At 36.5% G+C, this 14843-nt stretch overlaps 1 protein-coding gene across 5 annotated transcripts in view; it reads right to left on the minus strand.

Annotated features, from left to right (window-relative positions):
- LOC107045149 (CREB-regulated transcription coactivator 1) overlaps positions 1-14843 on the minus strand; it is a 44594-nt gene that overhangs the window by 7914 nt on the left and 21837 nt on the right. For 2 of the 5 annotated variants that reach the window (XM_029126596.1, XM_029126594.1), the window contains 10 exons: positions 10395-10662; positions 9151-9256; positions 6955-7105; positions 4478-4525; positions 3079-3231; positions 1681-1788; positions 1440-1601; positions 528-533; positions 413-418; positions 195-245 (listed from right to left, as the gene is read on the minus strand). In XM_029126596.1, the coding sequence (XP_028982429.1) occupies positions 195-245; positions 413-418; positions 528-533; positions 1440-1601; positions 1681-1788; positions 3079-3231; positions 4478-4525; positions 6955-7105; positions 9151-9256; positions 10395-10662 (1059 nt within the window). The remainder of the gene's footprint in view (positions 1-194; positions 246-412; positions 419-527; positions 534-1439; positions 1602-1680; positions 1789-3078; positions 3232-4477; positions 4526-6954; positions 7106-9150; positions 9257-10394; positions 10663-14843) is intronic. The other 3 variants (XM_029126597.1, XM_029126595.1, XM_015267303.2) reach the window with 3 other exon arrangements.

The raw sequence follows: 14843 nt of genomic DNA on the forward strand, positions 1-14843 counted from the left end.
AAAGGTGGTTTTTATCATTCTACGGGTACACTGGGGTTATTCATCAACCCACCGCATTTTCTACTGATTGTCGTTTTTATATCAATGAACCCCCCCAGTGTCTCCGTAGAAGGAGCGCCCAGAAGGTACACCAGTACAAGGCTATTCTACATGGTATCGTTGTTCTACGACGGTTGGAGGGGAATAACAACTACCTGCGAGGTCCAACCGGACTCCACGAGCTGCTGCACCACTTGGGCCCAGTCCTAACGGTAGGCAGGTAACAGAATAAAGAATTGGAGCTTTTGAGTCACAATGTGAGGGAGGTAATTTTCATTAGAATTTTCGCATGCTTCCCACTACATATCGCCTAAACTCTGGCAATTTCGCAACGATTGTTTTGTTTTCATCATGAGAATTGAGATTTACTCACCACTTCCTGATATTTCGTGAATTTTATTGGAATGGAAGAGGGGGAAAAAACGAAATTGAGTTTTTGAAGTTGAGGTTTTTAATTGACTTGAATTTATCAATGAATTTTTACTTACCACTCCCTTTGGTAAGCACAGACATAAAGCAGACGTGACTCATTAATTATCGATTTTTGTGAATCAAACTCCGTTTTTTATAGATTTAAGGGGTTTCGTGTGTAGATCACCGGTGGAATGAAATGGAAGGGGAGTCTTATTGTTCTCGAGCCCTGATTCAATCGCTGAGCGCAAAATTTTCCAATTTTCAAGTAACTATTGCATTTGAACATTTTTTGAATATTGATTTTATTTATCAGATTGATTGATTTTTTTCTCATCACCTACGGGTGTCAAATAATTTTTATTGGATGCTTTTCTAATTATTAAAATAATATGAAAATGCGTCTCGAGTTGGTAAACCTGTCGAGTGTTTTCTCTCTCTCTCTCATTTCCATGGTCCAACCCTTACCTTTTCTGACATTAGAATCACGCGCCTTCGCGTGAAGGCGTAATTGCTCCGAAACTCATAATTTTTCGAATCATTCGTTCAAATAACATTCTTATGAGATCTGAAAAAAATCTGAAACTTATACGTATTCTCAAGAAAGATTTGACTCATCACCCTCTAGTTTTTTTCTCAATAGTTCATTATTTTTTTGAGTGCCATGGAAATTTCCCTGATTGAGAGTGGGTAACCTCGAAGGCTGGAGGAGTTACAAAAACATCCAAATTTCATCATTTTTCTTCTTGAGATGGAGGTCTGCAAAAAATGTGTAAAAATTCTCAATGATGCAGCATACTTAGACATTTCTCTCATGAATTTTCCAATTTTTTTTCATTATTTTGACTTTTCACACGAAACAGCTTAACTTTGTTTGCCGCCTGGACTCAAATTATATTGGTGATAATTGCGAGTTTAGAGGTTGAAAATAGTGGAAATGTTGACGTAGGCTGACCCATTCATACACGAATCAATAATTAATTACTAACCATATTAAACTGCTCAAACGTCTGCTGGAGTGCAGCAGCCTGTGCCTGATTAATGAAGTAGCTGTTCTGGTCTATGCTGTCTGACGTGAGGCTCGGTGGTCCTGGATGGCCTGTGGGACTCGGTGGTGCCGATGGATTGTTACTGTAGCTCAGAGGGCTCCCCTGAAATTGAATTAAACCGTTGATCAATGGAGAATTGAGGAGAAATTGGTGAATGAAGAATTTGTTTAAGAATTCTCACTTGAACTGTCAATCCAGGTGATGACTGCGGGGAGGGTCTCACTGGCTGGTTTGTCCTGTACGAAACGAGGGAATTGAGCTGTTGTTGATGTTGAGGTTGTGATGTTTTCTAAAGTTGAAGGACAGAGAAGAGAATGAGTATATTTAACAAATTGACTGTTTTTAAGGAAATCATCGTAATCGAATTATGACACTAAAATACCAATTTTTTTTCGCATTTCTATGATTTTATTTATCATAGTATTTTCGATTAATAATTTTTTTTTGTGATGCCGGCCTGAAAGATGCACTTTTCGAAAGGGTTTAGTGTGCGTAAAGTGGTTGTTTTTCACACGACGCGCGTAAAATTCAAGAGCTTCGTTTTACGCACTCGAAATTCACTTTACGCACAATAAACCGTTTCGAAAAGTGCACTTTCCAGGCAGGAAAAGTTCGAAGAAAGAAGTTTGGAATAAAATGTGAAAGAACTTTTCTGCAAATAAGAAAAATTTTCAACGAAGAGTCTCTCCATATTTATTCCGATTCCATTCCATTTACTCCTATTCCATTCTCATATCATAAGGAAGTGTAGGGCAAAACGGACCTCTGACAGAAAATTAATAATTTTTGTTTTTGCTTCCGAATGGAGCAAATTTGAAGTCATTTGTGGTTTGAGGTGATCAGCAAATCTGATCAAATTGCGGTTCAATGACATTTTTTGTCTATAAAACCCCTGTGACGGTTACGATCCAAGAAACTCACTTTTAATTCAACACATTCTGTGTTCCTGATTTGAAGGAAAGAAAAAAAAAATCACCCATTTTCTGTCAGTGGTCTGTTATGCCCTCCCCGTCCGTTTTGCCCTATCCTCCCCTAGTTATTCCGGAAATTAGATAAATATATCAGTAATTCCAGTGTTTGATCGAAAATTAATTTTTCTGAAACACGAGAAATCTTAAAAACAAGTGCACTTGGGACGAAACTTCAAGAGACCTTTCCTATACTCTAAATCAGTAGATACTGAGATGATAAGATGGATCGATTGCTGAATTGAATTTTTAATGAGACATTAAGTTCTCCTACACCCGAAATATCTCGAGAACGAGTTGATCTGGGCCAAAATATAAATACCCTTTTGCAGTTGAAGGAATTGTCTGCAATAAGATATTTCAAAATTGCCTCCTAAATCCACTTATCGAGATAATCCAATGACACAAAAATAGAAAAAATCAAGTCTTCTGCGCTGTTACGTTTTATTGATACAGATACGAAAAAAAACATTGTAAAAAATTTATGTATCGAATGGACGTAACACAATTGTCCAAATCCCCCGACTCAAGAAAAAAAACTCTCTAGAGTTCTCTGAAATCGTGCAATAAAATTAATGAATGCGATTTATTAAAATTTATTTCACACTCACGGGACTTTGTGGTGGCACTGGACTGTGTGGCTGTTGATAAATGTAATGGTGAGCAGGACTGTGTGACGCAGAAGGGGGTGGTTGAGCGGACGTTTGCCCGTAGGACTGTAGATCCTGTTGCGAAGTGCTTGTGCTATTCTCCAATGCCACACCCTGGTGAAAATTATTATCCCCCAATAAATTTGACTTCAAGAAATTAATGCCAAGTGTTCCACTTTACTTATTGATTTTTCTTCAATTCTTCATATCTCTAACATGTAACTAGGTATTACACTGTTCAATTGGTGGGAATGTGATGGATTGAAGTGAGAAGTAAAATTTAGAGAAGTCATTGATTTTAGAAAGATTGATGAATCGATTGAAGGCATTGGCTAGAAAATTCTATTGAATTACTTCCACAATTTTTTCGCTGACTCGATTGAAAAATTCACCATCTTTTCTATGAATTTTTTAAGAAGAGATTTCATCACAAATTTTGTTTTTATAATACTGTTGAGATTGTTTCTATAAAATTTCCTAGGCACGAATTTTCCTTTTTTTTTTCTTGAATTTTTTTATGAGAAAAGGAAAAAATACGGCTAAAAAATAAAAACTGTGAGAATATCTGAATGGAATAAGTTGTATAATCAATTTTTATATTTAAAAAATGGGTGAATGGTTTGCGGAATTTTCCAAAGAATTGGGGAAAAACTAATAAAATTGTCAATGGAAGTCTAATAGGATTCTCTGGCGAAAGCGCTAGGTTTTTCTATAAAATTTTTCTCTGAACTGCACTCATTTCAAGGATTTTCTCAAATTGAAAACACAAACAGAGACACTGTGTCTCACGATCTCAGGAAGTGGCATCTATCAAGTTTGAGTAAACCTCTATAACGTCCATTCCTCGCAGATTTTATCCCCATCTCACTTCACTTCTATATAAATAGAATAACATTAAATTGAAACTCAATAGCAACTTCAAAAAAAAATTCTTTCCACTTCAATAAATCCTATTCCTCACCCTTCGTATAAATCTGAAATTCAAAGCTAAAATTATCTTCACTAGTTTTAAACGAAACATCCATTCAAACGAGTCGCTCAAATGCAGAGGATCATTTTAAATATCGATCAAAAAATATATGGGTTTGGCTGAGGAACGAATTCTGTGATTACAGGATAAACTTTGATTAATCAAAACCTCAAATTGCATGAATTAAGGTGATACGTCGGTGAAATTTAAATGAGGGGCAAGGCCCAATGAAGACTTAAATTTCACCAACGCATCCCCTTAACTGATGAATCGCGAATCTCTTTCGCCCATGCAATCACAGAAGAGGTAGATGCATGTATTAATAAAATTTACTCGTGAAATTGCAAGAAGCAAAATGAAAAACAAAAAAAAAATCTGTTTACTACTGACCTTACATGTATGGAGGAACCTAGAGTTAACAGGCACTGATAAATGGTTCTGCAAAATAATAAAGACAAAGAAACCACTACAAAAAAAGGCAAAATCAAAAAGTGTTTAAAATATAAATAAAAGTAAAAAAAAACCTTGTTTCGGGGAGAAAAAAAAAGAACGAGTGATAAATAAAGGATAATGAAAGTGTCAGAAATGGTTAAACGCGAAAGGTAGAATGAGGGAAGAAAATAAGCGCCAGGGGATAAGGAACAAAAGGGTAGATGATGATCGAGCTGATGATAGCAATCTCTTTCATGCAGCCAACTTACGGCCTTTTCCACTACAATGGATTGAGGATACCTTCGAAACACACGGGTAGGCTTCCCTTGGCTCTTTCGTGAAGGTGATAACCATACCAGTGAGGTGGGAGAAGAAAATTCTCCTGAATGGAGGTATCATTCTGGGTAACAATGAAATCTTAATATATAAAAAAAAAGAATGAGTGATAAATGAAGGATAATGAGAGTGTCAGAAATGGTGAAACGCGAAAGGTAGAATGACCTTTCTACCTTATATTCTGAAAATTGAGGGCGAGAGTAGTGATGCCGCGAGACATTTCATGAGACATCGTGAGACAAAACTTTGGAGAGAGAATCTCGGTCTCAATGAGCATGGAAATCTTTGCTCTCGTCTCAGTCTAAAAATACGCAGCATCGACTCCTCTCGTGATGACTCCGAGTCAATTTCTCTCATTTCGGTTTAAACTTTTTCGCGCTTTTTATATGTAGAAAATCGAAACGAGACAAGCCGAGACAAAAACCAAAATTTTGCATGAAAAAACACGAAAAATTTGAACATTTAATGAAAATGTTGATTAGAAAAAAAGGCCAGTGACCAATTGATTTTATTGAAAACAGCAAGAATATGCCCAAAAATGACATCCATTCAGAAGCAAATTGGTAATTAATCAGCAGAAGCAGGCATACAACCACCAAAAATAACCAATTATCCACTTGTTTTTATTCAACGTGAGCGCCTTACAATCATGCAGTTTGTTTCAAGCACAGACAGTGAAGTTGTGGGCCCCAAAAACATTATCTTAGGTGTTTTAATCCATGGTTCCACTCGAAACCCATTAACAAACAGTCTAAAATATTTTTTGGTCCATCTCTCTCGCCAAAAAAGAGACTTTATTCATTGATTTATGATTATTCCTCTATCGTCTAGGGTTTCAGACTCGATCAATCTAATTTATTCAACATTTTATGTTGTTTCCGTTCAACAACTGACTACGACTAAACAATCCAGACAACACAATCTAAGAATGGACCAGGAATATTTACTTGGGCGGCTGGTGGACTGTGTTCCTGTGAAAAGGACAGCCTCCCAGCTTGTGCCAAGCTGGTTGGCGACAAGGTCGTAGGACTGCCCGTTTGAGGACTCTGGAATAAATCCACAGAGCGATTTCTCCTTTTTTTAATCCAATCTCACAAATACATTTTTTATCGCCTGGACATTCCACACGAATTTACACGAATAATATGAAATGTTTTTTTCGTGCTAGAGTCATGAAATAATTTGAATATTCAGAGTCCTAAGGTATTTATGGCGTGGTCAGGGCGGTCGAAAATGTCAAGAAATGGATGATTTTTTTATACATTCTTTGATTTTTTCACAACCCCTATGCAAAATCCCATATAGCCTAGGGGAATGGGTGAACGGGAATTTTTCTAAAAAATACATTTTAACACGGACCCTTATGAGAATTCGAAAAAAAAAAATATTAAAACTAGAAAAAAAAGTCTCGATTTTTGCGATTTGATTCTAGGTCTGAATTTGATTCTATGAAAATAAAAGAAGGCTTGAAATATGTGGGAAAAAATAGAAAAATTATTTAAAAAATATTTCAAACACAAAAATGGTCGAAATAGATTGAAAATTTGTAATTGAAATATCGTTTTTTTTGTTCAGCGATTGGTTTCCTGCGAAAACAATAGATTTCCCTCCGTCTCACCTCCTACATGCCCGCCATAAATACCTTCATAACAATTTACGTGAGTAAAAAAAAATGTGCATTTGCTTTATTATCTTTATTTTGATATTTAAATCCGATTAAAGCATTGTGCGAATAAATAACATGGAAAATAATGGTACAATATGAATTTTTTTAAATTGAAGAAAAATGTGTAATACACTCGGACAGAAAGAAAACCGGAGTAATTCCTTGGCATACCTTCGGTAAATCTATGGAAGTGGCATCGGACTGAACACGCTGTTAGAAAAGCGAAGAAAATGAAATACCTCAATCAAGCTTAATTATCTTAATATCATTGAAACGAATGTAAAAATGAAAATGTGAAATACTGTGCTTGATAGTATCTTGACGATTCGTTTGTTCCCTGTTTTGTTTATTTATAATCATCAATCTTCGTTGATCCTTTGGAAAACGATTTCGGTACTTTGTGGGAGAATATATGAATGACAACATGACTCACGTTGCTATACTGCGTACTACTCGAGTGATCCTCTTGATCCAGTGGTGTGTGAAGTGGTGATGGGAAGTGAACGTTGCTCAGATCTGGCAGAGAACCCGTATTATTACCGATTGGCGTCTGGGGACCTGGCGGTTGTGAGCTTGGATATATGCTGAAAAAGAATTATTAAAAAGAATTATTAAAAAGTTAATTTCGTGGAGGATAAATCATTAAGGATATTCATGTACTTTGGATACTTGTTCTCCACTGAAATCTTCTTTTTAATACTTTTGTAGTCGAACATCAGACCTTTCATTTCAGCCCTATTTTACCCTGAGTTTTTGGTCATTTTACGACGATTTTATTATTTAAACTTTGCAGTTTTGAATTTGAATCTCGATATTGAACCGTTGGAAAACATTTGAAAAATATAAAAAACAAATCCAATTTTTCTCACGCAATTTAATTGACAAATTTCATTGATTCAATCGATCATTCACAGGTGTGTCACATCCAATTAACTTTGATCATCCTCAGTCAAAGAGAACTCTCTATCTTTCATATTGAAAAATCCCAGAAATCCAATTTTTCGAGTACCAATTTCATCGGAGTGACTGGTTCCATCGCGTATTCTCATAAAGATCAAATCAAAACCCAAGTTCCAAGCTAAAAGCATTCTACCATTATTTCACATGAAAAAAACTCAATTAAAAAACCTCATAACCCGCTGGAAACCTTTGTTCAACTCCCCTATATGTTGTGGGAATATCCCCCAGCATCAAAATCTCCGGAGTATGAACACTGCGTGTAATTGGAAATTTCTGTTTGAGCTTGATGAATTACTCTCGCATTTTCTCATGTCAAACAACTTCCTCCGTGAAATACGTGCGTTAATTATTTTCCTCAGAACTTTATTTCATTCGGTGTTTGAATTCTTTATATAGCATAAACTAGCCCATCCGCTACAAAATTCGATTGAATTTTTATGGAAAATTCTACTGATTTTTCGTCAATCCTATCAAAAAATTCCCCAACGTTCCTGCGGTTTTATTCAATGGCAAATTCGAATGAAAACTATTTGCAATCCTAAAAAATCTACGAATTTTCATTTTTCTACCAAATCTATTCGATTTAAATATTTTCAATGAGAATACCTTGGCATAAATTTTAGTAATAAATATTTTCATTACAAGGAGAGTAATGAGAAAACAGACGATTTTGCAAACCAAGTTGAGAATAATAAAAGTATTAAAAAATAGCAGAATACAATTCGTTATTTTTTGTTGCAATCAATATTCTCCGTAAAATTTACACCGAATGACTAGAAAATTCGTACGACGTTCAAATTTTGCGCCAAAGAGGTCAAGAGTGACGTTGTCACATTTCATTATGGAGTGAACGAAAAACCGCAAAAATCGACGATTTGGGCTCAAATTTTGGGGCTTTATTTTTCAGTATGTCTTCGTCAAAAGATCTAGAACAGGGTTAAAACTCTCATAAATTGAAATCAGGATTTACTTTCTCTCATACTAGTTTTTCACGCATTTTTCATTATTTTTAAAGCCATCAGAGAAAAATTTTCGAATTCATCATTTTTTTCTCGAACGTAAGATCTGGGAAAATTTTGGGAAAAACCCCAGTGATGCAGCATATTCAGATACTTCCCTGAATTAAAAAAAAAATTTTTTTTCATTATTTTGACGTTTTAGATAAAACACTTTAAACATTAAAACCCAGTGGGCATTTTTTTGGAGTATGTTCCTACCACTTCAACTGAAATTTTAATTTTGTATACAATACGAAATGTAGAATCCGAAACGATGAATGATTCATGAGCATTGAGTGTGGTGATTTGCTATCGAGTATTCTCTCCCCGGGTATATGAGGCCATTGGTAACAATTTTATTTGCGAATCATTGACCGGTCACGGGTATCAGAGTTAGCCCACGAAAATAACCCTCGCTCAGCCGTCGCTCTCTCGTCAAATACCGGATTTTGTGCCCATTCAATTATGCATAGTACTCTGCACAATTACTCGATTGGTCGAGCGAACCATTTAATCCGGATATTTATCATTCCATACAATTTTAACTCCGGCTCAATTTTTTTCTTTATAACTGCATTATTGGATTACCCTCCGCCCCCCGCCCATAGATACAAATAAACTATTGACAGAGATCGAATGAAAAGTCAATTTTGCTGAGATAATTGACTTACTGTATTCCGGGCACTCGAGGCATCTCACAGGAAGATCTTGGTCGTTCGATAAACCCATGATGGCCATCCCTGTTGTCCCCAGAGGTGTTGCCCATCGCATGTTGATCTGTAATGAGCAATGGAAAATATGAATTCTCGGGTCATGAGCGTGAATTCAAAGATATGCAAGGAGGACAATCTCTGCGACGAAATGAGATTTTGAAAAATCACATTTTTGTTTTTTTTTTTACTGCGAAGGCGACAAATTTTCTTTGATTGGGGTTGAAACGTTCACACAGAGAATAAGTTTCATTAACTCTAGTCTGGTCACCAAACGTGACCCTGCGACTGTCGTCACCTCCGCGGGGATTCCCCGCCATGTTATTTAGGCTTTAGCGTTGCCGGTTTCAGTTGAAAACCCGAGTTGAAAACCCGAGTTTGTAGCAGCGATGTCAGACAAGATATGAATGTTTTTTTGGGCTCAAATGAAAGAGCGGGTCGAGAAATGGCGTGCTAGGGCCTCTAAACATGACAAATGTCTCTAAAGATGATGTCTGTTTTCAATTGAAAAGCAGAGTTGTGACAACATTGTCTAGGAGGGCAATGGGGTCTAGGAGTGTGTTTAGAACATTGGGGTGGAGGGAGTCTCCCCTGGCTCAAGACCATCTTAAGAGGTCTTAATAATGAAATAGAGGCGATAACGCCTTTTTTTTCAGAGGTGATTTTTCAAAAATTTATTTAAAAAAAAGTACTAACTAGCAATGTTTTTTATTAGCTCGCAATTTTCTTCAAAACTACTGCAATGAGGAAAAAAATAAAAATTTGGAATATCTATACATGACGGGCTAATTGATCGGATCTCTTAAGTGGTTGCATAATGACGGAATCCCCGCCGTTTTTTGATTCGTTCTTTTCACACAAAAACTTCGTGAATGAAAAATCCATAAAAATTTGTATTCCTACTTTCAAATATATGGGACTTATCAACATCTTTTTCAGTTCAGACTTATACCAATTAATTATCAAAATCGTCTGAAAACCCCACTCGCTGAAAATTCCCATGAACAATGAATTATTTCTAGTTATGTTCATTCAACTGTACTTGATTAATCCTAGTGAAAGAAATTGTGACATGTGTCGTTTCAAAAATCCTCAGCAATATCCGGAGAACAAATTTCATTGCAGGGATTGCTACTTAGATTATCAATAGCAATAGAAAATGGTGAAAAAATTGGGAAAAATAAAACAAAGGAAACAACACCGACATGCATCGCTACCTCTGCGATGAGGAATTGGTGAGGTGGCCTGGCAGGCCTCATTGGCACTCTGATGTAACGCTGAATCCGAATTCGTTCTTCTCCATGTGTCTGGCAGTGGGGGTGACAGGTATGTACCACTATAGGGTGATGTATCGTATCTTTTTTCCATCGGTCGTGATCTCATTGGCCCAACACCGTGCATACTCCGACCACGTTCATTACTCCTGTACAGCATTGGATTGTGTTGCATTTCTTCTAGATTACTTAGTGCCGTCTGTAAAAATAATTAAATAATGATAGTATTATAGTACAGTATAATAATTATTTCGACATGGAAAAAGTAGTTGAATGAATTGTAAAGGAAAAATGTATTATTTCAATTGGGGGTCAATCTTTGGGATTTTGCTTTGAAAGAAAAAGTAACAACATTTTTCTATAGCAAATTTATGTATAAAAAACCGTGTAATAAAAATTCCATTCACTCGCTTCATCTTAGTCTGGTTACCATACGGGACCCTGCGACTTCGGTCACCTCGGTGGGGATTCACGGCCGTTGTTTAGGGTTCAGCGTTGCCGAATTTACTGTACACTGCCCAGGCCCGTTTAGCGTGTTTCCGGCAACTTCGCGTAACGGGCAATTTCATTTAAGGATATCCAAGTATCTTTTACAGTTTGGTACACTGATAGAATGATTCATTTATTCCAAACGAGATTCGTTAACTTTTAACGAATGAACATTTGGTGAGACCGAATAGACCTTAACCTCCAACCAAAACCCATTCGTTAACAATAACTAATCCGTTCTATCAGTGTACAGACCACACTATACATTCAACCATTTTAGCATGATTAATTTATTATGAATCTTTGAAAAAGTGGTCATTTATTCAACACAATTGTAATATTTGGAAATGGACATGGACCACCTGAGAAATACACTCCTAAAAAAACAAATGCTTCTCCCAAGGAAATGATTCCTTGGCAAAAGTAATTCTTTTTCTCAGCGAGGATCACATACATTGATAAGAAATTCGCCTTCAATACTGACTTTTTCCGTTCCAACTTTGAACTTTATGAATTTTTGTTATCTCACAATTTTTCTAGAATACCACAATCAAAGATATTTGACATATCCTTTCAAATAGTTTCGGAATATTTCAACTACTTATTCAATTGATTAGACACGAATGGAATTTCAGCCGTCTCGTGACGGCTCTTAAACCATCCATTGAAGGTCGCAGGCAGTTTACGTGCCACCGGAATCGCATTAAATTGCCCAAGACGGGTATCAAACCAGTGGTATTAGGGGAAGGGTATGAGAGAAATTCAATGCAATGGTATTTGACAATCGTTATCCAACTGCCGTGAGGAATTCACTCGGTAATCATCAACGTGTAAAACATTCAGATGGTATGTAAAAAATTAATGAATCATTTATGCCCAGTGAATGAGCGGATGTAGTGTGACGGAAAGTTCCTGTTTTATTATTAATCAATCATCAAATGGTATGTTTATAGGAACTTTCCTTTGTTTTTTCTCGCCTGAAAGTTTAATGAAAGGAGAAAAATTGAAGTTATCGGTATGGATTGGGTTCTTCGCTGGTTGACCTACCGTTGAGCTCAAGGTAATCTATGATGCTTCAATTAACTGTAACATTGAACATTACCCAACACTGGAAGTAACTTTGTCGCTGCGCAGTGGAAAAACTTCACTCCTCCAATTTTTTATCATTTCAAGAAATATTCATCGCGTTTGAGAGCATGAGGGTATCTAAGTACTTTAGTCATTTTTTTCATTTCATTCATCCAGAGAAAAATAAATTCTCACACTAAGAGAAAAACAGTAGAGTCCTCAAACAAGTATTGCTTGTGTCAAAAAAATCATTTAAAAATCATCAAAAAATTGTATATTATGTCATAAGGCGATAAAAGTACTGTCTCACGAATATGATTATAACGTTGTATGTCGTGTGACAATTCGTGTCGTGCGGCAATTCCCCGATAATATTGGAAATTTCTTTCAATTTACTGTATTCTTCTGCACCAGAATGTGGGGGGAAATTTCAATAGAAAAAAAATTCTCTCCGAGTATTTTGAACGGTTTGAAATATTCGAGAAATATGGCAGAGTAAAAAGTCTAGTTTTTGCGGAAGAATCATAAAACAGCTACAAAGTTACAATTCTTGAAGATTACGACCTTTTTCCATCACTTATTTATAAGCAAAAAATTCTAAGAAAAAACTTTATTGCGCAATGGAACTTGAATGACACCGACTACCCATACATTCTTGTAATTCTTTCTCAGACCATTTGATTGAAGAGCTCTTCAAATGGAGAACATCTGCTGATCAAAGGATTATCCTTCTCGTTTGACAATCTGACAAAATGGAAGACTTCACGTTGTTCAAGAAACAGAGAAATTTAATTAAAAATTAAAAGACTCATTTTGCCCCAAAAAAATTGGTGAAAATGATCAAAAGTATTTTTTTTTTGTGCCAAACATGCGAAGCGTGCACCGAGATTGGAAATTTTTATTGCAAAAATATATGTAGTCTTTTCAAAAATATTTTATTCTCTATGCAAGCAACAACTAATTTCTAGCACTACTTCTTCGTTTGGCTCGTAATTGATGCTCCACTCATTTTTCCGAAAATTAAAAAAAATAATCTGTTGTAGCTCAAAAATTGGAGGCCCTGGACTGTTTTTAGCATTTTAAGCGTTTTCGAGCAAACGAACTATAAAAAAAATTTTTTTTGCACTAATTATTTATTTTCAGATCTATATAATCGATCTTCAATGCATGAAAAGTCTCAATCCAATAACCCACCACTTTTAAAACACATAGTAGTCTCCCCTTAAGTCGACTTATCTCTTAGTTGAGTTTTTGAAGAAAATCTCCGAATCTAAGGGAGATAATGAAATTTTCGTAATAACTTTTTTTCTAGAGCAAATTGAATGCTACAAAAAAGGTCTGAATGAAAATTTAACTATCTCCCTTAGATTCCGAGGTATTCACTAAAAACTGGTCAATAGTCAAAATCGACGAACCGTTTTACCACTTCGCTACTGAATTATTTCAAGTTCCTACGGCTATTTCAATGGCAGGACAGAATTGTTCCACTATTTCCGCTCACATTATCATACCACCCATCATCATCATCATTATCATCTTTACCAATGTAAAATTATTAATTGTAATGCGTTCTTGAGCGCTCCGTGTGAGCTTCCAAGGTTCAAGGTGAGCCTGCTTGATTTGTATTTACAGTGCGTACTACCTCGTCTTTTAGCTATGTATTTTTGCAAAATAACATTCAACGCACCAAAGTGTTTGTCAATGCTCGTCGCCGCTGCGTTTTTCTTTCTTTTTCAATTTTTTTTCTCTCTGTTGAGTGTTGTGACGCATTGTGACGCACCGCATAGCTCTTCGATACACTGATAGAAAGGATTAGTTATTGTTAACGAATAGATTTGGTTGGAGACTAGGGTCTACTCGGGTTCCTATTTGGAATTCTCATTTTCGATTCGATATTTCTCATGCTTTTTTTAGAAAGATCCGGATATTTTTCCGAGCTATAAAATATGATGGATTTTTACAGAAAACTAGAAACTTTTTTCTCCTGTACAATTTCCACAATTTTCCAAACTAATTCCAAAAGAAATTCAGGATTTCTCTCCATAACTTCTCTTCCCACGGCTTCCCCTCGCCCCCTCCCGGTATGTGACAAAGCTCTACAGAATGAAGCAGTGACAGTACGGGTGAATGGCGAGGCCACGTTGAGCCCCAGAGTTGGCGAGGTCGGGAACCGATCGACTCTGCACCCTTTTCTTCTCTCCATCATTTCCTACTAAAGCTTTTCACCCCCCTTCTCACCCATCCTATCCCCACTCTATCAAACTCCACCTCTTTCCTCACACTCCCCCGCGGGACAATTCCGTAACGCCCACGCGACAACCAGCGTCGCGGCAACCGGCGTCTCTCTGTGTGTCACGATGACGGTGACCTGCTTCTTCATTCTTACAGATTCCCAGGAGTGCCCATTCAAAGCACTCGATCCTTTGGTCTGAACCCCTCACCCTCCCCTCTGCTATTCCCCTTCCACACCACTACAAACTCCCATGTACCCTCCTGCTATTTGTATAATCTTTCCTGGAATTTTTGATATTCTTCACTTTACAAATAGGGAAATACCACGAGTTATGGAAAATTTTGGAGATTTTCCTTTGAACTAGCCCCACAAAGACAGAAGAATGGTCAGGATGTGGACTGGCGAAATTTTTTTGCTGAAATTTTTGAAACACTTGGAAGTTGAAAATGAAGAACTTGAAAAATGTCACGGCCCACAATTATCATTTTCTTCATAAGGTTCACAAAGTATTTTCTGACGAATGTGAGTTTATAATCCGAGCCGAAGACGAGGAATACTTTGTGGGTCTAAATGATGAAATCTACTATTCT

This window comes from Diachasma alloeum, unplaced genomic scaffold (genome assembly GCF_001412515.2).
Source record: "Diachasma alloeum isolate Michigan unplaced genomic scaffold, Dall2.0 Dall_scaffold_00879, whole genome shotgun sequence".
NCBI lineage: Eukaryota > Metazoa > Arthropoda > Insecta > Hymenoptera > Braconidae > Diachasma > Diachasma alloeum.